General features: G+C 56.8%; 5 protein-coding genes across 5 annotated transcripts; 2 read left to right on the top strand and 3 right to left on the bottom strand.

Moving 5' to 3' along the window:
- Positions 1–301: 301 nt before the first annotated feature.
- Positions 302–2399, top strand: CHGG_08160 (uncharacterized protein; the record flags this gene model as incomplete). The annotated part of the gene is made up of 3 exons (XM_001225815.1): positions 302–540; positions 600–1921; positions 1996–2399. The coding sequence occupies 3 exons, from the start codon at positions 302–304 to the stop codon at positions 2397–2399; spliced, it is 1965 nt and encodes a 654-aa protein (XP_001225816.1).
- Positions 2400–4975: 2576 nt separating this feature from the next.
- Positions 4976–8248, bottom strand: CHGG_08159 (uncharacterized protein; the record flags this gene model as incomplete). The annotated part of the gene is made up of 3 exons (XM_001225814.1): positions 4976–5999; positions 6707–7156; positions 7899–8248. 3 exons carry the CDS (start codon positions 8246–8248, stop codon positions 4976–4978), a joined length of 1824 nt encoding a protein of 607 aa, XP_001225815.1.
- Positions 8249–11385: 3137 nt separating this feature from the next.
- CHGG_08158 (uncharacterized protein) lies at positions 11386–12027 on the bottom strand (the record flags this gene model as incomplete). Its single annotated transcript, XM_001225813.1, has 1 exon — positions 11386–12027. The coding sequence occupies one exon, from the start codon at positions 12025–12027 to the stop codon at positions 11386–11388; it is 642 nt and encodes a 213-aa protein (XP_001225814.1).
- A 3557-nt stretch (positions 12028–15584) lies between these two features.
- On the bottom strand, positions 15585–18533 carry CHGG_08157 (uncharacterized protein; the record flags this gene model as incomplete). Its single annotated transcript, XM_001225812.1, has 8 exons — positions 15585–15770; positions 16090–16267; positions 16330–16427; positions 16526–16613; positions 16711–17087; positions 17279–17858; positions 17929–18199; positions 18515–18533. 8 exons carry the CDS (start codon positions 18531–18533, stop codon positions 15585–15587), a joined length of 1797 nt encoding a protein of 598 aa, XP_001225813.1.
- A 574-nt stretch (positions 18534–19107) lies between these two features.
- On the top strand, positions 19108–21084 carry CHGG_08156 (uncharacterized protein; the record flags this gene model as incomplete). The annotated part of the gene is made up of 3 exons (XM_001225811.1): positions 19108–19633; positions 19699–20610; positions 21065–21084. 3 exons carry the CDS (start codon positions 19108–19110, stop codon positions 21082–21084), a joined length of 1458 nt encoding a protein of 485 aa, XP_001225812.1.
- Positions 21085–21339: the final 255 nt, after the last annotated feature.

The raw sequence follows: 21339 nt of genomic DNA, 5'->3' as shown, positions 1-21339 counted from the left end.
AGTCGAGGCGCGCTCTTGCTCATCATTTATTTACCTACCTAAGTAGCCATCATTTCCCGACGCTCATTCACTCTTTACCATTACCAAACCTCGATATACCCCCCCCCGAACGCAAGATTCCCTCTTTGTGCGACGACAAAGACAAAGCGAGCAATCATTTGACAGCGGCACAAACGCAGCGTTCTCACTTTCGCCCATCGTCATTTTCCAACCTCCAAACCCCGCTAATCCCGCAGAAAGACGGCCATCTACAAAACCAACCAATCCACCTTACAAACCTGTGGAGGGATCAGGAGTCGACATGGCCACCCCCCAGCTGTTGTCGAGGAAAACAAATGGTGTAGTGGGCGGTCAATCCTCCAGCGATGCACCGAAAGCCCCGAGAACGAAAGCGCCAGCGCAGGGTGAGAAGGTGGTGGTCAGGCGCTTGCCGCCGGCAATGACCGAGGAGGAATTCATCACTATTTTGGGAGAGGAATGGAAAGTTGGGCGAGGCAAGGTCGATTGGTTCTCGTACTGGCCCGGGAAAGTATCGCAACAGTTAGTCAGGGCCCCCTAATATATGTCCTTTTACCATCATTAACTCGTATTCACCCTAGTCCGTCAAAACCATCCCAGCCGTCGCGAGCATATATCCACGTCACCAGGAGAGACGAACTGGTAGCCCTGCTCCAGCACGTGCAGTCGGCAACATGGGAGGACGCGAAGGAGACCTACAACGACCCTGCCCTGGTGTCACCGCCCACCGTCGAGTTCGCCACATACAAGAAGACGCCCGGAGAGAAGAAGCGTGTCGACGGGCGGCAAGGCACCATAGATCAAGACCCCGAGTTTATGGCATTCCTCGAGGCGCTAGCGAACCCAGATGCGCAGAAAGAGGCCCAGGAAGGCGATCAGGGCGTGGAAGAACTTGGTAAGACGGAGAAGACTACGACAACGCCATTGGTAGAATATCTTAAGGAAAAGAAGGCAGCCAGGGCTAAGGAGGTGGCAGCGGCGAAGAGCGCAAAGCATGCGCGTCAAGACTCGCAAGGGACAAAGGGTAAAGCCATTGCTACACCTACTGAGGAGCCCAAGAAGAGATCTCGAGATGGCAGGGCCGAGAAGGACAAGGCAACGGAAAAGGCGGCCGAGAGACCTAGAGAATCGGTCAAAATACTCACTAAGAAAGCCGCCGCCGCCGCAGAAGCTGCCGAGGCTGCAAAAGCTGTCGCCGCCCAGATGAAACCGACCCCTTCCTCAGGCTCGCAGTCCGGTGGCCAGGAGCCGCCGCCTAAGAGCCGCCGGGCGGGAATAGCGGCTGCGGCGCGGATTTTGCAACGCGATCTTGGCCTTAGCCCGGGCAACGCGCATCGCAAAGCCCGGCAAGAAGCCGCCAAGGCAGAGTCGGACACCAAGGCCCCGACCGCAAAAGAGAATACAAAACCGGGCCCACCGGCCGGCCCCGAGCCCGCGCCGCCTCCTACTCCAACTGAGCCCCCGGCATCGCCTGCTCTGTCGAAAACGCAGCCGTCCGCTTCGAACAGGTCCCGGAATAGAAAACGCGGGGTTGGTGACGACGGCACGAAGGGTAAAGGGGAAAACGGTGGCGGGAAAGCCGCGGAAACCTCAGCAACCTCGGCCCTAACACCAGCAAAGACGCCTATCACGGTATTGAAAAAGAGGGATACCCAGCAAGCTTCATCACCACAACCCGCACCCACCCCTCCCCCGGCGGGGCCCTCCAAGACAACCCCGTCAACTCAAGCAGCGACAGCAGCCCCTCCCTCGGGGCCCAAGTCTGCATCACAAAAGCAAATCGGGGCTTCTAAAAAGGCAAACGCCCTGGCTACGCCGTCCTCGGGCGCTACTCGCGCTTTTATCAAGCATGCCAATCATTCTCAAGGAGTTACCGATGCCTCTTCTCAGGGAGAGCCTCCAGGTATTCGGCGCTGTGACGAACGTGGAGATTGACTGCAAGAAGGGGTTTGCCTACGTCGACTTTGCTGAGCTCAGCGGACTCATCAAGGCCATGGCTGCTAGCTCAGTGTCGGTTGCGCAAGCCACGGTACAAGTTCTCGAGCGGAAGGAGATGGGCAAGAATGGGGACAGGTTCGGGTTCAGCATCAGGCCCAGCCCAAGGGAAGAACCCACCTGCATCGGCCGCCGCGCCGCACCCTGCCCCGTCTGCGGCGAAGACGCAGGCCACTCCAGCCGCGGAGCCGAATTCGGCGCCCTCGACCCCGGTTTCCACTAGGCCGGCAACGGAGAAGGCGGGCGGGGAGCAGAGCAAGCGAGGAGGGAGGAGGCGCGGCGGGAGGGGGAGGGGCGACAAGGACGCTAAGGAGTCGCCCAAGGACGGCGGCGCGAAGAAGGGTGACGGTGGGGGTGGCTCTACGGCGCCGCCGGCGACCAGTTGAGGGGTTGCTTGGGTCCCCGCTGGGATCTACACATAGCGTGGGCTAGTTTGAGCTTGTTACGGTTTGACGCGGGATTTTGCGCCTGCGGCAATTATCGGGCCATATCATGAGCGATTTGAATTTTGGGGGGGCATTTTCTCCCCAACCAAGCCGAACCTGATAATACATACACCTTTCGCCAAGTTCACTGCCACCGTCCAAAGCCGCACATTGCTTTCATGGAGGTAGAAGATAAGGGCCCGTAGGTTGACCAAGTATCTCGAATAAACACACCAGCCCCAGACCGAAACGAGCAGCTCCCTCCCTCCCCCAATCCCCCAGTAGCTGCTTACCCATCCGCCAGAGCCTTGCTGTGCCCCCCAAGCTAAAGCTGCTGACACCAGCACCAAGCCGAGACAAGATACAAGACTAGACAAGACGAGACGAGACGAGATGAGAGAAGGGAATCTCATTTCCTGCGTGCACTACATACTGCACCACCCCCGACGCCCCCCCGATTTCCCACCTGTGCTCTGTAACCTTTGCCCTGCCTGCCCTGTGTCTTGTGACTATCCGGACGGGTGGGAAGGGATAGGATGGGATGAGAGGGATGAGAGGGAATCCCACCCATCCCATCCCATCATCATTATTATTATCAATCATCCCACCCGTCGTTGCGGGCGGCGCGCAAAAATGTGGGTGTCGGGCTTGCAGGAGCTCGGGAGCTTGGATATGCGGGGTTATCCATGTGTGTTTGTGTGACGGGGGAGGGGGGGGCGCTGTCCCGGGAAGCTGGGACGGCGTGTTCGTGAGCAGGGCGGCGCGGGTGGGCTGAGGTGACGGAGGGGTGGAAGAGGGCGTTGTATGTTGTGTGCCGGGTGTGTGTGCGTGTGTGTGTTGTGTGGAGGGAAGGGGGTGGGGATGGCTGGGTACGATGGGTCGGTTTATTCCAAGCTCTTCTTCCTCCGTGCCTATACATAGCCGGAAGTGCTAGTGATTATTACACAGTAGCTCCCTCCCTGATAGGGGGATTTGGTTGATGAAATTCCATGGTTGGTTGGCCTTGATCCTGGGGTCGAGCTTCCCGCTTACGTCCAGTCCAGTCTGTCCCGGCGAGGCCGATCGGGGCATAAACTTGGCAAGCGGCTAGCAGGAACACGGAGGCTTAACGAGGACATCCTTGGATTATGATAGATACCTTGGGATAGAAGCCCGTAGGATGCAGGGGGTGTTTGGATGTAGACCGTGGTGTATGGGGAGATAGTTGTTGTTTCGAGTTGCTTGCCGTGACATTAATTAACCAAGGGGCACAGCTTGATACGATCATCCATCCACATCACCATGTCAGCGGCGAGGAGCGGAAGAAGGCTACCCCCCAATGCATGGATGTCTGTTTCCCATCGTTCGGCAGCATGGCATCAACATGAATGGCATCGGTGGATCTGGTTGCTTTCAAAAAAGTGCATTTCAACTCCTGCGAGTCGTGGTCGCATCTATAATCCCAATCCCCATGTTCCCACCCGTCCAATGCCAACGGCATGATACAAAACCGAACAACATTGATTGTCGTACAAAAACGCAAGCCGTTGCCGTGGGGACAAGACGAGACATGACAAAAAAGGAAAAAGTCTATCTAAGCTCTATCGATGCAACCCAAAAAAAAAAAATGATCCCGTATACCCTTTGCTTTCCCTGCAAGTGATCCATTCATCAATGCCTACCCAGACCCGATGATGTTGAACCGATTCCATCTTTCCGTCCCGTCGTCTCCACCGTACATGCCAAAACGTAATTGTGATTTGATACAACACAATAAACAACAACAGCAACAACTACAACAACAAAGGGGGTATATGCGGGAAGAAACATCCAAGAAGAGAAGAGGCAACAAGAGAGAAACATGTGACAAAAAGAAAACAATACCAATGAAAACCTGCAGCCAAGGTGGACTCGGAACCCACGTTGTTGTGGAAACTGCGGGGTGCGGCCACACCCGCCGGATGGAGTCGTCGGTGGGGCCTCCCGAGCCGCGCCGACGCCATGGAAACATGTTCCCGCCGGGAGTGGAGCAGCAAAGGTTCCCCATGCGATATATTGGACGAGGCGAGATGCGGTCCGCTTAGTGAAAGCCGTGCTCGGCCCAGCAAGGCGCGATCTGCTGATTTTGTTCCGAAAAGGGTTGTGGCTGACGGCGAGCTGAATGCGGCGCAGAGATAAGCGCCACCCTGGTCGGGTTTGTTGAATTTGCCGAAAAAAGGGGAGGCCGCTCGGGGGGTTTCCAAATTTTGTGTGGTGCGTGGTGGTGTGGTGCTGTGATGTGACATTGGGGTTCCGGAAGAATGTGGGGCTGCGTTGGGCAGCGACGAAGCAGAAAAAAAAAAAAAACGCGGCCCGATGGGAAGCAAACCGGAATTGGCAGGAATTGGTCGCATCTGCCACGCTCGCAGCAGCACATCGCAGGGCTGCAGGAGGAAGCTATGTTTGGTGCAGGTACCGCCAATCGGCGCCTCGCTGTGAGGAATGCAAGACCGGGACCAACCGAATATCAGGTTTTGCCGCCGCTTTTGTCGCGTGCTAGGCCATCCATCGCGGGTGGATTACCTCGCGTGCCGGGTAGACCGGGGAAGAGGGTGGGCGTAGGCGGGATCTTCGTCGTCCGCTGCGCCGTAGTTGTTGTAGTCGTCGGCGACGTAGACGGCGGGGTGGAGCGAGCGCGGTAAGGTCTCGCGGATGCTCGCGTAGGCGGGAGTGGAAGAGTAGGCAGTCGGCGCGGTGGACGCCGGGTATGCCGAGTATGGCCGTGACGGGGAAGCGGGAACCGCGGCCACAGGCCTCGGAGCGCCGTGGCCGAGGGGCTCAATGTAGCTGCTCTCGTGGCGGCCGCGCTGACTCTTGGTGGCCGTCGTGCTGCTCTTGGCGTCGCTCTCGTCGCCGCGCGTGTCGAAGCGCTTGCGCAGGCGATCTGTCTCTTCCTGGAGGGCGCGCTGGCTCTCCTTGTGCCGCTCGCGATCGCGCTCCTTGTCCCGTTCCTTATCCCGGCCACGGTCGCGCTCCTTCTCCTTCTCGGGTCTCGAAGACGGGTCCTTACGGCGCTTGCTGGCGCTGCGGCGCACCTTCTTCTCGTCGGAGGATTCGGAGGCGGTGGCGCTGGAGGCCGAGGGCGAGGAGGCGCCACTGCTCTTGCGGTTGGCCTTCTTCAGGTCTTTGACCGTCTCCTGGAGTTGGGCGTTCTGCTCGACGAGCTCCTTGTTGGTCTTGGTGAGCGCCTCCTTGGCCTGGTTGGCGATTTCCATCTCGTTGGTCAATGCGCGCATGCGCGCCTTGGTCTGCTCGAAGTCATTGCGGACCTCCTTGAGCTTCTCCTCGGCGTCCTCGGCGCGCGCCCGCCATTTTTCGCTCTCCTGGCGAGCCGTGTCGAGGGCCTGGCGGATGCTGTAGAGGCCTTGGTCCTCGAAGCCCGGGGCGAGGTAGTCGTGATCGGGGTTGGAGGCGCGGCTCTCGCAGTCGCTGAAACCCGAGTCGCTCCGTTGGTGGTCGTAGCCGTTGGGCGAGGCCCTCCGGAATTTGACGCTTCTGCTGCTCATATCGGCAGTAGAGCGCTGCTGATGCGCGAGGCTGGGACTGGATGTAGGCTAAAGCAGCAGGAGAAGATGTGTTGTGTGCTGATTTGACAGTGGGTGTGAGGAGCGCGCTGCACCGGTGCCCGACTGGCAGGGAGGGTATATAAGTGAGAAAAAAACTTGTGCGGGCTGGGCCAAGGGGTAAAATTGGGCTGCAGCCGGGAACGACAGGGGGCGGAACGGGTGGGAGCAAGGCTGGGCGAGGAATGCTAAGTGGTTTCGGGTTGGGCGTCAATCGTATGGGTAGAAAGAGAAACAAGGTTGGTATCACCCTTTGGGGCGGGGAACGAATTTCGCTTGTTTGGGAGGATGGAATGTCCTGTGCAAAATCCGGAAGATGGGGGGAATGAAGAATATAAAGGAGCAGGCAGAAAAAGGCAGACCGACTGTCGGATTGTTGGACAACCACCAGTTTTAATTACCAGTTATTTTTGATCCAGGACTTTCTTGGGGGTTTGGAGGATGCGGCTGTTCCTTTCATGACAATGCGAGGAGGGCAATGCAAAAAAAAAAGCGGCCGCTGGAGAGTGCCCCGGAGATGGAAAGGAGGGGAGGGCCCGGAGATGGGAGGGGGGGGGGGGGGGTCGAGATATCAAATCTTTCGGGAAACATGAAAGAGGTGGGTGGTGGTGCGTCAACAGGCACGCGGAGAGCAATTGGAGTCATGGCAGAACTAACTCTAGGCACCCCGGCCGCCGCAAGGCTCACCGAGGACCAGAGGCCTGGAACTTCGCCGTGGACTTCTGGCGGCTGGCTGTCCTACGCGTCCTCTCGAAGCAGGAGGGAAAGAGGGCACGACTGCGGCAGTGCTGCACTCCTCCCAACAACACCTGGCGCCTCTGGCTTTCCCACAAGGCATCCTGGGGGGTTCTGGGAGTCTGGGCAGGAGCCCCACACATAGTGCCAAGATTCCATCCGGATGCCTCCTTCCACCGAAAAATTTGTGTTTTGCCGTAAAAACTGGGTTGTGTGGAAATTGCACCCTTGCGGTCTCGGCAGCACCTCGCTGTCTTGGGAAGAATGGCCCAGGGTTGTCCGGGTGTTGTACGACAGTTCTCTGTTCTCCCGGCGTTCCAGCCGTCGCCATCCGCAACAGTTTTGACAGACTGGCAGGCAAGGTTGCTGCCAGCAATGCCCGCTGTGACTTCGTAATTGAATCTGGATGACCACATCGAAAGTTGTCGGTTTTGGTTTGCTGGTCTGCAAATCCCCAAACTGCCCGGGTCCCACGTCAACGAATAAACGTGGCCCGAACTGCTCACCTGGCGCTTGTTGGCGGTCGCGGGCCGGTGAGTCACTCCCTGGTATTCTCTGCGTCTGGCCAAATTGGGGTACCCAGGGGGCTTACCCGATGCCGACAAGTCGTCCAAGTCCTGGCTCTTCAGGCAAGGACCGAAGCGCGCATCTGGTGGGTTCCCGACCACTCATCGGATCTTGTCCACCACACCATCAACACCAGACGATGATGGGTGGTAGTCGTCTTGTCTCCCCCCCCATCCTTCCCGCATTTTGGTGGTCTTGCAGGTGAGGCCCTTCATGGCCTTCCCCAATGCGGAACCCTTCAAGCTGTCAAGAGACGCCCTGTCTATCGACACCCCCCAAGCCCAAGCCTGGGCGCATCTGAAACGGTGCAAGCCATCATCTTTCTTCTCGCAGCTTCGTGAGACTTCGACAGCGGCGTGCCGATGATTTGGTAAACCGATCTAGCTGCTGCCTCCTCGATAGCGCAGTCTAGTTCTCTTGCTGCGGGTAATCACGTCATCGGTATCTGGGCGAGCCCGGATGTCCTGCTGCACATCATGGCGGTTATTCAGATTCAGGGTCAGTGCAGTAGTTACTTCGTAGTTATGGAGTGCCTGGGTATTCATCCAAACAGGCAACATCGAAGAATGGGACGAACGATGCGGGTCCAGCCCTACCACACAAGCAATCCCCAACTACTCCACCGCGGACGGACAAACTGGAGACGGGGCCACTCAAACCCACCACCCTTCGCCGAGAACGTCGAAGCAGTGGAGGAGGCATGGCGGGATTCTGCACTACTGACGAGCCGGTGAGGTTGCCGCCATGGGGATCCACCATGCTCAGCAGCGATGGGGACCCTCTCTCATGGGTCGGTCCAGTCACGAGGAGCGCTCCGACGGGTTGAGTCCGAAACCGGCCAACCCACAGCAAAATCGGGAGAGCCAAGTTCGGGGAGCTCAGGGGAGATGCCGGCTTTGCTTGTTCGCCGCCGTCGCAGACGATCATTGTGGATTGGCGCTAGTTACTTGAAGCGCTCTGCGCTGCAGTCACCCACCAAGTCGCGGCCGCCCAGTCAGGCATCAACCTCAAGACTGCGGGGCCGCTGCAGGCTCTTTATCGAGGTTGTGCTCAGATGAGCATTTGAGTTTGGTGTGGAGGGGCAGATCAGTCCACGATGCGCAGGCAGACGGGAGACTTGTCCGCTCTCCGCTATTGCGCACCCGGGGGCAACCGCAACAACAACACGGCAGGATGCGGAGCCTTGGGAAATCATATCTCCTTTACCCGGCTGGCATTATTGGACAATGGCAACATCTTGAGAACAGAAACCGGAGGCCGGTGACGGGGCGGCAGCCGGGCCGGTTGCTCGGTTGATGAAGGCGAGAATTTCCCGTCTGATAAAGCACCACCCCCCCCCCTTCAAGACTCGAAAACCACCCCTCAACACCAAAACCTGTGCGGGGGAGGGGCCGAGGGTGTGTGTCTTGGCACACGGAAACGGAGATCTCTCCGCCAAGCTTCCTGGCCAAGCCTCTGTCCAGAGACTGCGCAGCAGTGCGCAGGCAGTGCGCGCACCGCAAGAGGTAAATGGTGCAGCGAGAAAGAGGGAAGAAGTAGGGGGCTTGTACGAGTTAAACGCAAAACGATCTGATCCGGATGTAGCTAGCGTGCTAAGGCCCTATAGGCCCAGTGCCTCCGGGCGAAATAAATTCCATCCATCCATCCAGTGCGCGCACCACTGCCGGTCTGATGCCGTCGCCACCTGCGAAGTAAGGTACATACCGGGGACCCCTTGAACCCGATTTATTGGCCGGAAAGACATGTTTCGGCGCCGGAGCGCCAAAGCAACGGTTTGACACCTTGCTTCGCTCATCGCCAAGACACGCGGCCATCTTTCGTCATACGGTCCAGGGTTGAGAACACCGGGGACCGATGCTGCGGCAGAGTGCGTCGACGAGAGCGCCGCCATGCCGTGGAGCACGGTGAACCAAGACAAGAACCCGGGCATCCGGAGCTTGGAACGGCGACTCTCGGTTAAGTCGCGAGACAACCTCCGACAAGACAAGACAGCCGCCATAGAAAGTAAGGCAAGGCAACAGAGAGACAAAACGAGTTGATTATCTCAAACCGTCCAGCCTGGCACAAGAACTCTGCATCCATCTCGTCGGCGATCCCGGCCACATAACTCGGGACAACAGCTAGAAAAGGAAGGGAAATCTCCTAAACCGATCAATCTCGTTCCGGCTCACCTGGCAAGCCTGGCCACCGAGGCCACCAAGGTGGGAGCGGTCGGCAACTGCGCGGGCAGTATCGACGTACCAACGAGATACGTACCTTCAGATCTGAACCAGTAGAAGACAACCTGGAGAGAACCGAGAAGGCAGGGCCGGACCGCACGCCTTGCCCCGCTTTATCCGCCAAGCAGACATGGAACAATTTATATAGGATATGTGGTACGTGGTACGTGGTACTTGGGAGTTTACGACCCAAACAGGACGAGCCTCACTTAGACGCCACAGGAAACATGAAACGGGACGAGACCCCGAGGCCAGATGCGCCGTCATGGCTCGGCGAAGGAACAAAGGCCACCACCACCACCACCATGGCACGCGCCCTTTTTCGCGCATCACTTTGCGACAACACAGCTAACTGTCATGACCGAATCCTGACCAAGCAACTGGGCAAGGAAGGAACCAAGCAAGCAAGCAAGCCACCATGCCTGCAAGACGCACACGTGTAAGTTCCATGTCAAGAAAAAAGGATTCAATACACGCCGCATTCCGTAATCACCACCTTCTTCGCTTTTGGGTTTGCCACCCCGCCGCCGCTCTTCCCTGCCGAGGCCGGGGTAGGGTGGCAGGGTAAAGCAGCCAGTCGGTGGCGTCTAGCGAACTGTCCATTTTTGCTTGCGCAAGGCTGCAATGTAAGGTATGTTGGTGACTCTGCTGCAGTCCCGCACCGCACCGCATGCGTGTATGTATACCTCCCTACCTAAGGTCGGTAGGTAGGTAGGTAGGTAGGTAGGTATGTATGTTTGTATGTACAGATCACATACGTATCATCCAATATGCCCACCCTTGTCTAACAAAGCAGCAACAAGCTCCATGACTTGCATGCACGTGGTGAGACAGGCATGTATGTACCTAGTGTAGGTACGCCAGCGGGGCGGCGAGGGGATATTTCGGGCATGGAAAGTTTGGGGTGGTAGTGAGAGTTCAAACCTAGGTCTATTGTTTCAATCTGCTTTTTTATGGGTTTGTGTGCCATGTCGATTTCTTCTCTGTGTTGGAACGGGAGATATCTCTATGATCATTTGGAACCGGAACCCCTGGTCGGTCACAGTCTGAGTTGCCTTGGTGAAGGTTCAGTTGTTTGGTGGCCATTCTTTGTTGCTGCTGGTATGAATGCTGATGACGGTGCATAAAAGTAGAAAACAATGTTAAAAAGTAAAGTAAAGAAGATAAAAGTTCTTGATCCAAAGATAAGAAACACACTCGGGAATTCCAAGCCAAACAGAATGCCAACCCAACCCAACTTCAACCGAATCCAAGCCGCCCATATCCCCCTGCTCTACCACAAAAGAAAATCCCATTGGTATCGCTGAAGCCCCGAACCAAGCATTCGCCGATGCCGTTTGTTTGCTTCCCAAGACCGAATCCGGAACCCCCCCCCCCTCCCCTTTTCCCTTTCCCTGCCCCTGAGAATTCCCCAACCATACCCATGTTGCGAAGTCAAAATCGATAGTGATAATACAGGTAGCTCCGAGTCTAGTGCCCAGCCGTTTGCGGCGGGTAGACCGAGACAAAGAAGATGATGGTAGATTGTGGATTAGAATAAACGTCCTTTTGTTTGGAAGGGGGGTGAGGGCGATGGTGATGTGATGTGGTGGTGGTGGTGCCAGAATGCCGTATCCGTATGCTGGTATTTTGTGCGTAACTTGTACAGGCTGTGAAGAGAAAAGAAATGATGCCCTTTTTTTGTCTGGTTTCTTTATTGTTGCTGGTGCTGTTGTTCTGGTCGTCCGCCCTTGACCTCTGAGTGGGAGCTTGGCTGATCTGATGTCAGGCGGGACTAGAACTGGGAAAGAGGCTAACGATTCTTAACGGCGGCAGCGGTGCTAGCGGGTGGTGTATGTATGGCACTTAGTAGTGCCGACGGCGGAGGCGTTCCTCGAGCTCGCGGCCGCGGCGGAGGGTGGCGTTCTCTTGCTCTAGACGGTCCCTGGCGGCCTCGACGAGGATGATGTTCTGGCGCATTCTCTCAATGCGGCGCTGGGCGTCTTCTTCGCGGCGCTTGGTCTCGTCGTATACCGTCTTGACGTCCTCGTAGAGCTTGCGCCAGTTGCCCGCCTTGCTCTTCCACTCGGCTAGCTTGGTCCTGAGCTCGCTGGCCTCGACCTCGAGCTTGGCGTACTTCTTACGCAGCTTGGAGTCCTTCCGCGCCTCGTTGTTGTCCGATGTGTAGTCCGAGGACCGCCGCAGCTCGCGGTTCTCCCGCTGGAGCTCCGCGTTCTCGCGCCGGACCTGGTCCGCCCAGGCCCTCGTCGACTCGAGATCCCGCAGCTCGATGGTGAGGTATTGGTTCTCTCTCAACAGCTGCTCGTAGGCCTCCCGCCCGACTACCCGCTCGCGGCCCTGCATGTCGGCGTCGTCGTAGATGCTGTGGACCCGGTCCGCGCTGAGGCTTCGCCGGCGGTTCTGGCTGTGGCCCCTCGTGCGCCGCGTCTGGGTTTCCGTTTCCCGGACCTCGTCTTCAAAGTAGACCCGGCGGGAGCGGCTAGTCATGTGAAAGCGTATTAGGTTCTCGTCAGTGCCGTGGTTGATGTATGTTGATGGCTGTTGATAGCTGTTGAGCGTGTGATGGGTGATGGTCTTGGTGATGTCTCGGCGGTTATTGGTGTTTGTGTGTGCTTGTGGTGTGCGTGTGCTTGTGCGTGGGTGTATGTGCGTGTGTTGCAAGTCGTATGATGAGAAGAGAGACGTGGAGAGACAAGGGGAGGGTCTAGGGTATTAAGTAGATAGACACCAAAGACGTTGAAGGAGGAGGCCTGATAAGGCTGAGTGGGGAGGTCCATGGGTGGGGAGCATCCTGGTTTGTGTGCCTGCAACCGATCTTGCATAGGTAGGTAGGTTGTAGGGATGTGTGACCATTAACGCATTGGAAGTAGCCCGGGGTCTTGTTCAAGCGGCCGGGAGAGGCTTGATCTAACCAAGGTACCCAGGCACGAGTTATGGCGAGACTTCTCATCCATGGGAGCGTGGGTACGGGGGGACAGCCAGCGAGGGCGTGTAACGACGGCGCAGAATACTTAAACCACGTGGGGTGCACTAGCACGGCCACGCCAGGTTGAACTCGAGACTTGACAGACTGAGCAGGTCGGAAGCAGAGAGTTAGTCATGGGGGACACAACCTCAGTCCTAGATGCAGCCGGAGCGGCCGCTACTAGACAGACACCACCCACCCCTGGTTGCCCCGGCTTTCGGGAGAAATGGACCTTGATGTCTGGTATCTCGTTGCCTGCTGCGAGAACGGAACTGTTAAGGGAGGCCAAATTATGAAGTTTGACTAGGGCAAGTGAATGGCTGAGGTGAGGTTCTCCCACAAGGTTAGAATCAGTACCCCGTGGTGCGCGAGCCCTGCGAGTGTTTCCGGGACGAGGCCGCATGGGAGGCCGCGGGTACGGCACAGTCAAGCGAGGAAAGAGAGAATGTGTATGTGTGTACATATGTAAGGTATGCATGTGTGTCAAGCATTGCAGGGTTACCATCTAGGATTTTAGTTAGCTTAGCCCGATGCTGTACTGTGCATGGAGGGGCAATGGAGTGGCAGAGCCTACTCTTTCCACGGGAAACAGCCGGTGGTCCTCCGGGAAGGGGATGGATGGTGCAACGGCGCTGACAGAGCAGGTGTAACCAAGGAGAGGGAGAGAGAGGGAGGGAGATGGCGGCTGTGCGCTTGACGGAGTGGAGAGAACGCGGCAAACCTGCCCACCATCCCCGGAAAGGGAACTGCTGAACCCCAATCGTGCCCCGTGGAATTGACAAAGCTCCACATACGCCGGGAAATTAAGTACTGTGTATCCATTCGCCAGCCAGACGCCGACAGCCATTCAAACTCGGCAGTCTGAGTTCGGATTGGATGGGGGAGGCCTGCTCCGTGCGCTGCGCTGCCAAGGGGAACAGGGGAAATCAAGGAGTCAGGGGTCAAGGGAGCAGGGGGTTCAGGGGTCTGGGGCCAGACTCTTTTTTTGTTCTTTTACACCACACAGCACAATGTGCCCCGCTGTTTCTTCCTTTGCTCTGCTTTCTCGGACTCTGTTTTGAAAGAATCCTGCCTTGCGGCCTTCCTTGTCGGCCGCTGGTGTATGTGTCAGCACCCTCAATGCGGCGACGCGCCATCTCCCGAGGGCGTTTTTCTTTGTTTATCTCGTCCCGCTGTGGTCACACGTCGAGAACACAAGGAGATATCATGCGGTGGCCATTCCTACCCAGCAGATCTGTTCTGCCGCGTACGGACGGCATGGATGCAGACACAATTGTGCCACCGGGAGGATTCAACGGGGTTGAGGGGGGAGAGGGGGGGAGCATGGACTCGGTGCGAGGCTTTGGTGTGTGAGCCTTGGGGTGCTCAGCCTCAGCCGCGGCTGGACGTTGACGTATTGGGCCTATTTCCTACTGTGTATGTTCACATTCCTTTTCCTTGGTCCATCCGACGAGGCTACGCCTACAGATCGAGCAGACCGCAAAGTCCTGCTGTGCCGTTGCCACACATATCATCAGCCGAGCAAGGAATGACAGGCAAAAAAGAAGAGGCCGCCTCATCGTCGATTTTTCGCACACACCCCCGTCTTCTCCGTCTCCGTCTCTCTTTCCTGTCGCGGGTGACGTCGTTTCTTCACAGACAAGAATTGTTTCAAGACCCCGATAGTTCGGTCCTTGTTTACGACCCGAAGACACTCACTGGCTTGTGGTCTCGTTGACTGATCTCACCATGCACAGCCACCTCTCTTCTCTGCCCTTCTCTAACACTCTCTGCCGTTCTGTGAGAAGTTTCTTGGCCCTGTGACCCTTGAAGTGGGCTTGACGACCTTGAGTTGCCAACACAACGACCCCCGATCGACGGTTGCCCGGTTTCTATCCCCGTTTCCCCCCGATCCTTCGTCATTTGACATGTCGTACCGGACCGGACAGGCATGCCATCACACAGCAGCTTTGCTCTTTTGACGTCAGCCGACTGTTTCGTTTCTGTTTCTTGTTTGCCGTTCCGTCTTCGCCCGCAAGGCGGAACACGGGGCTAAGGGACGGGGGGCGGGAGGATGGATGTGAAGTGGATGGATCAATAACACCAACCGACGGCATGGAAACCGTTCCAAGGTCATATCGAGCCCAGAAGACCACGCACTATACTGATCATCAGCACCTGGCGCGACTTGGGCTCCGTGCATGACTCTCGCCGCCCAGAGGGCCAACCGCACCGATGCTCCCTCGGCAAGCTCCTGTTAGCACAGCTCACCGAACCCTTGGTCATACCGGTCGCCTCCATCACTCCAGAGCATAATGACGGCGACCCATACGCGTCACCAGCCCGGTGTACATTCTCGTTGCCTGGTCTGTGGTCTGGCCGGCCCTTTCACCCCGCCCCCCCCCCCCTCCCCTCCCCTCCTGCAACGGCCAGCAGGGGTCCCTGATGGCCACCCAACCCATGGGGGTACGGAAAGGAACAACGTTTGGTCCATTGACCACTCTGGAAGGGGCGGAGTCTCCGAGGGCATGCTATCCCCGTTCCTATCCCCATCCCACTTCCACCTCCACCCCTCTGCGCGAGCAGCCCGTCGGCGCGCAAGGCAACCAACTGCCTGCTATGCCCACCCGCCAGGGCGTGACGTACGGCCGGCGGTCTTCGGCTCAAAACCACGCATGCATCTAACCCGCCGTGGTCCGCGGACGGCCTGCGGGGGAGCGAGCAGCCAGGCTTCGCGCCGCCACCACCGCCATCGAACCCCCCTCCTCTCCCCTCCCCTTGTCCGCCGTTTCGTTTCCCGAATGGAACGGTGTGTACTGAACTCCAGGCGCAAGGGCAGCTCACGCCCATTCTTGCTCCTCCCGGCTGGCCCTCAAGCTGCGTATTCTAGCCAGGTAGGTGGTAGGTGGGTGGGTGCCAGGCAGGCACGCTCGCCCGGCCCATTGTCCCACAAAGAAGGGGCCGCTGTTGCAAGACACCTCGGCGCCCCGAGGGGAGGTTTCTGTTGGGGCCTTTAGGGGCGGTCTGTCAGCGGTTGTTCGCCACACTTTGTTGAGTACCCGCCGGTGTGTGTGGTGTTGTGTGCGTATGCACCACACGGCTAGGCAGGCAACACGTCGGAGCCAGACCAAACTTCCTCCCCCCTCCCCCTCCCAACCGAAACCCAACCCGCGGGTTGATGTTGTCCAAGAAATCCCGATGTCGGTGCACTCGACTCGTCTCGTCTCGCCACCAACCCACCCATCGCCTCAGAGGATGCCCGAAGTCCCTCCTTGCTATCGTGGCTCTGGTCGAGGGAGCGTGTTAATTCTCACCCGAATCGTCTTTTGTTGTCACGGGGCCGCCTCTGATGCGGTATGGATAGCTACACCCGTCCCCTGGGTTTCGACTAGGCCCCGAGGCCCCGAACAGGGATAAGACACAGAAAGGCGGAACGGGGCCACGGCCTGCATGTATCATCATTACTATTCACCATTATCCACTCTGGCGGTGTCGTCGCCGTATTACCATATCGCCGTATCGTCTATGAGAACAATCTAAAACCCTCTATATGGCAAAAAAAAAAAAAAAAAAAAAAAGAGAAGAAAAGAAAGAAAGAAACGCACCTTGCTGATAAACCACTTGATCTCCGGTGATGATTCGTCAAGGCGGTAGCCAAAACTCGATGGGGCCTCCTTCTTCTTGACCCCGTCTTGGGCCGGCTGGATTTCCAAGCGCTGCTTGTTCTCGTCTTGGACCAGTTGGATTCCCCTCAAGCAGGTGCCCTTCTTGACGGCAATTTCCCTACGGAAAGGGCGTGGTCAGTACAAAGTATCCCGGTCAAGCCTCTCCGGACAAGTCCTCACCCCTCATCGTAGGTGAAGACAACCTTGTCTCCAAACCGGCGTCGTAGCTCGGCTTGGACCAGGACGTTGCGCCCAGAACCGCCCACTACGACGATCCGCTACATGATAAGCCCTTGTTAGTTGCCGACCGAGCAAGCATAATAACCACTACGGTTGGGCCAATGAGTTGATGGTGGCCAACCCTGTTCAGACGTACCGCTACTTGATGGGCAGCCTGCACTTGCTCTTCAGCGAAAGTTGCAATCTTCTCGACAGTGGGTAGAAGTGATTTCTTCATATTAGCCCTAGAGTGAACGACCATGTTAGTTGATTCCGAAGCAGTTGCGGTTTGGTGAAGGTGGGATGGACCGTTGAAGGGGAAAAGGGGGGGGGGGGGCTCACTTTGTTATCCTCACAGCCGTGGAGCCATTCCCGCCTGTATGCGGAGCGTCCAGCCAGATTTTGCCATGATGATCTTCGGTCCAGATGCTGTCAATTCTCCTCTCCAGGATTTCCCACTCTTGGTCGATATTGGAATCCAGTGCGGCGTGGTCAAGTAACCAATGGTTATGGCCCATCTGAGCCTTGACGTTCTGCTTGGTGAGAGAGACGAAGGCGCTTTTCATGAAGATGGAGCCAAGAAACCTTCCTTTCTGGGGCCACGCACTCCTTAGGTTCCACGTGGTTCGGCGAGAGGGACTTGAGCTTGTACGCAACATAATCCTGGGGACAACGGACCGACCTGTTAGCCGATCACCCAGCCAAGTACCAGAGGGTGCCTGCGGAGGGTGAAGTGGCAATGGGGCAGGGAAATAGACTTACAACGGTACCGCCGCCGCAGTCGAGGATGAGGACTTCGTCGTTGACCTAGAAGGCGCGTCAGTCGATGTCTTCTCAACAAGGCCGTCAAACGACTGGGCAGGGTACTTTCTATGGGAGAGGCCGGGTAATGTGGAAAGGGGACACGTACGTTAAGCCCTTCATCGCGGACCACGTCGGGGAGTGCAGCCAAGGCGGCAGCCACTGGCTCCGCGACAAAGTCAAGAGCGGCAGGTGAACGACAACCGAATGCAAGAATGCCGGATTTCTTGATGGCCTCTCTCATCTTGTTAGCATCCTGCTTCCAGACAGCTGGGATGCCAAATATGAAGCGTGCTTCCACCTGGTGACGTCGGAGCTGATTGTCGCTCAAGTAATCCTCCACGCGCCAGGATCCATAATCCCATAGGCACTTGATGTACTCGGCCATCGCGTCAATCTCGGGGTGGCGAGCGATCTTGTCAAGGGGCAGCCGTATGACCTCATGACCCTGTGGATGATCCTGGTCGCAAAGTTCAACAGAACTCAGCATGGAGAGCTTCATGAGTGTGAACTTGTTCTCGTCGTCTGTGATGCCCCTGCCGTAGGTATAGCCGGACTCGTCGAGACCCAACTCGGTCGGTTCTAGATCGAACGGTGGCTCACCGTTTGTACCTCCTCGTAGCCTTATCAGTTTTGGCTCCTGGGGGTTGTTGGTCGCACCAGGGTCTAACAAGCAACATGAAATGCCGCTGGTTTTGTGCGGGGATAATAAATCAGCTACCGGGCTCGGGATGGGAAGGGGAAGGGGTTGAAACTCACGAGACGCCAATGTCGACACCGACGATGAGAATATGAGCCGGTCCCATCCCGTCGTTGAGAGGGGCTGCGCGTGGTGCTGAAGGTGGCTTTTCGGGCTGCGTAGATGCCGAGCGAGGTGCGGAGGTCGAGGAGAAGTTCTGGTAGGGATTGTGGCGAAGGGCGAACAACGGATGAGAGTCTAGAACTCTAGATGCCCGCAGCAGGAATGGAAGGAGTTCGATGGGAAGTTCTGGCAGAGGGTCGAGCAATAAACGATCGGGCGGTTGAGGAGCTTGAGATGAGAATAAGGGGGCACTGAGGGCGGGTTTGCAACAAAGGGTAAGAAATGGCTGACGGCTGAGCAGAGAATAAGCAGCTCTCTAGGAGAACTCTTGACGAAAGGTAAGCTAAGATTGGAGATGGAGAATGTGAGAGGGGAGGGAGAAAGGTAGAAAGGGCTTTCTGCGCCCAATAGCGCCCCACCGACCTGTTTGAACCTCTGTCTAAGGGGTGGCCTGACCAATCGACGGTCAAGCGCAAGGAAAAACAACATGAGATGATGGTGACAGTAATCAAGGCAAGCAAGTAACTACCTAAGCTCGCACACGAGACAACCCCGAGTACATTTCGGTTGTTCGTCAAGGCCAAACCAACCCCCTACCCCAAAGAAGACGCATATGTAGGTCGAAGTTGACTCCGTCAAACCCAAACTGACCGGGCGATATGAATCCAGCGCCTGTGTGAGTTACACCACGGAAATAGCTCCGCCCGAGCCCCTGAGCGATGAGATCGGAGCGGAGCCACTCACCAACCCGCCGTTCTGCGGCTCATGGCTTGACACCACCTGTCATCTCCGGAAGGGCTGCTGCGGCTTCCCGCTGTCTCCGGCGTGGCGCCAGTGGCGTCGCCGGAACCGGTTGGTGACCGACCAGGACGTCTCGTCTCGGTTTGTTGTGATTTGAAAGCCGCGCTGTTTCTTTCCACTGTCGAAACACCAGGCCAAAACAACCTACAAAGGTGACAGCGACAAAGAGCAAGCGATCGCACAAGTCCACGAGGTCGCAACATTGAGACCCTCGAGCGTCTCCCCCGTTTCCACCGCCCAAAAGGACCAGCCCCAGTATTGAGCATCCAGCCCCATCGCAGCCCCTTCGTTTTCTTGTTTTCTCGTTTTGAAAAACCCTTCCGTACAAGGACATCATGTCTCGCAACCAGCCACCGGACAAAACGATTGGCGACGGGAATATTGAGGCCATCCATCCGATCCCCAACTCAAGCGCCGGTTCTGCACCCAGTGTGAAATGCAATAGGACGTGCTGCAGAATAAGCGGCGAGAACTGGTTTCGCTACCATCACCGGCTGACGAATTACCCAAATGGGCCAGCCCTGGACACTCTGTTCTTCCGCGGCAATGGCGCGTGGGCTGAGCTGGTGGCAAGAATCCAGGCCACCGCCGAAATGCTCGAACACTATGACGGCCTCGCGTGCTGGCATGATCTGAGCCTCGGCGTTCGCGAGAAACTGGAGTCGTGGTCCCCAATGGCTAAGGAGCTTTGGAAGTCCGACTTTTCCAGACACCAAGAAGCTCTTGTCAAAGTCTGGATATGGCGCTATGTCGAGAGAGCCCTTTTCTTTTTCTCAAGCAACACCGCATCGCCCGACGGCGACGTCGCGTGCTGCTCCCCAGTGTGGGAGCGCGTACGAACCCATGCTAGGGATTTGCAACGTAAGCTGCGACTTGTACATGCGCCTCCCGACTGTACCAAGACATTCTGACACGCGGCCCGCTAGCTGTGCGTACTATCACGGACGACGCCTTACGCAAACATATCTGCCGCGTCCAGTTCAACGAATGGCGTCGCATAACCGACCATCTTGTCCGGATGGGCTTAGGACAGAAAGAGTTTGCCACGGCGGCGGTCCTAATGGCGCACTGCAAAACATCCATCCGTCAGCTCCTTGTCGATGGCGAAACTAGGCTCCCAAACCTGGTTCATGATGCGGACTGGAAGGCCAAGGGCGACGAGCACGACGAAGCAGACGTCATAAGCCACCATCTCAAGATGGTGCTCCATTATGCGCTCCGGGTGCAGCACTGCTTCCATAGCCTGGAAATGACCTGCAGTCTCCGACTCACCCCTATCGACTCGGATAAGCTTTGGGGCTTCCCGTTCGACGAAGGACAGATGAAGTTGTTTAACCCTCCGGAGCTTCGACGTCCGCGGGACGATAAGGAGCTGCCATCAGTGCAGCTTGTCTGTGATCCCATGTTGGTGGACATCGGACTCCATGACAAGGGCAACGGCAAGGTCCTCACTCAGCACGCTCCGATGTCTGTCGTGACACCCTGGGTCTACGCCGGGAACGAGGCCGAGAAGTACACACGGGACCACTTCAAGGAGGACGTGGAACGACGCCGTGCCAAGAGGTATCAGCGAGAGGTCAGGAGGGAGGCGGGGCTGCCGGCCGAAGAGGAGATCAAGGGGGGTCGGAGACGGGGGAAGACGGCCAGGGTCAGAAAACTCGAGAAGCAAAAGGTGGAAGCGCTGCGGAAGATGGCGAACGACTTACTGGCCGAGCAAGAGAAGAAGGCGAAAGAGTTACGGGACGAGCAGAAAAAGGAGGCAGAAGCACTCCGGGCCAAGCAGCAGAGGAAGGCGAAAGAGCTATGGGCTAAACAGCAGGCCGAGATGAATAAAGCAAGTATGTTTACAAGTAGGTCGGTAGGTAGGCAATGTATGGGTAAGTGGGATGGGTAGATGGGATGGGTAGGTGGGTATGGAGGTGAAGTTGTGGAAAGACATGTCGAGAGGATGGAATAATAAAACCAGAGGGGAAGAAGGCGTGGGCGATAGGAGAGCGGGGAAGGAAATTGGGGTTCGTAGGGGTTCAAACTTGGAGATTCAGATCTGGAGAGTGGAGGGGCCCGGGTGCGAACAGCGGTTGCTGTCAAGAGTTGCGCATCTTGTCTCTTGTTGCATAGACACTGTAATTTCAATTGAATTCAGCCTTTCAAGGTTACCTACGAGTAGAAAAAAACCGCTTTTTTGCCAAAAAAGCGGTTTTTAAACCACTTTGCTAAAAATCCGCTTTTTTGACACGCCGCCCATCACCACCGCAACAGCCATTTTTTGTCGCTTCTACACCCCGCGAACAGCCTCACTATGGCTCGATTGATCGATTCAGAGATTCGTCATCATTTTACCCCAGACAACGCCCGTGACATTCGGATCCAGTTAATGCAATTCCGTCACATCTATCTTCCAGACACCCAATGATGCAGAAGGTTGGATCCTCGAGCCCGCCAATTATTGGCTAGCCATTGGCGCAAAAAATCCAAGCTGCATCTTGGTTGAGCCTGCTCTTCGACTATTTGACTGTTTGGCGAATTCCGTTCCGTCAGAGCGTTCTTTCAGTTATCAAAACCTCATA

The sequence above is a fragment of the Chaetomium globosum genome, genomic scaffold (genome assembly GCF_000143365.1).
Source record: "Chaetomium globosum CBS 148.51 scaffold_5 genomic scaffold, whole genome shotgun sequence".
Lineage (NCBI taxonomy): Eukaryota > Fungi > Ascomycota > Sordariomycetes > Sordariales > Chaetomiaceae > Chaetomium > Chaetomium globosum.
The sequence above is the reverse complement of the archived record's forward strand: the minus strand, read 5'-3'. Positions and strand labels throughout refer to the sequence as shown.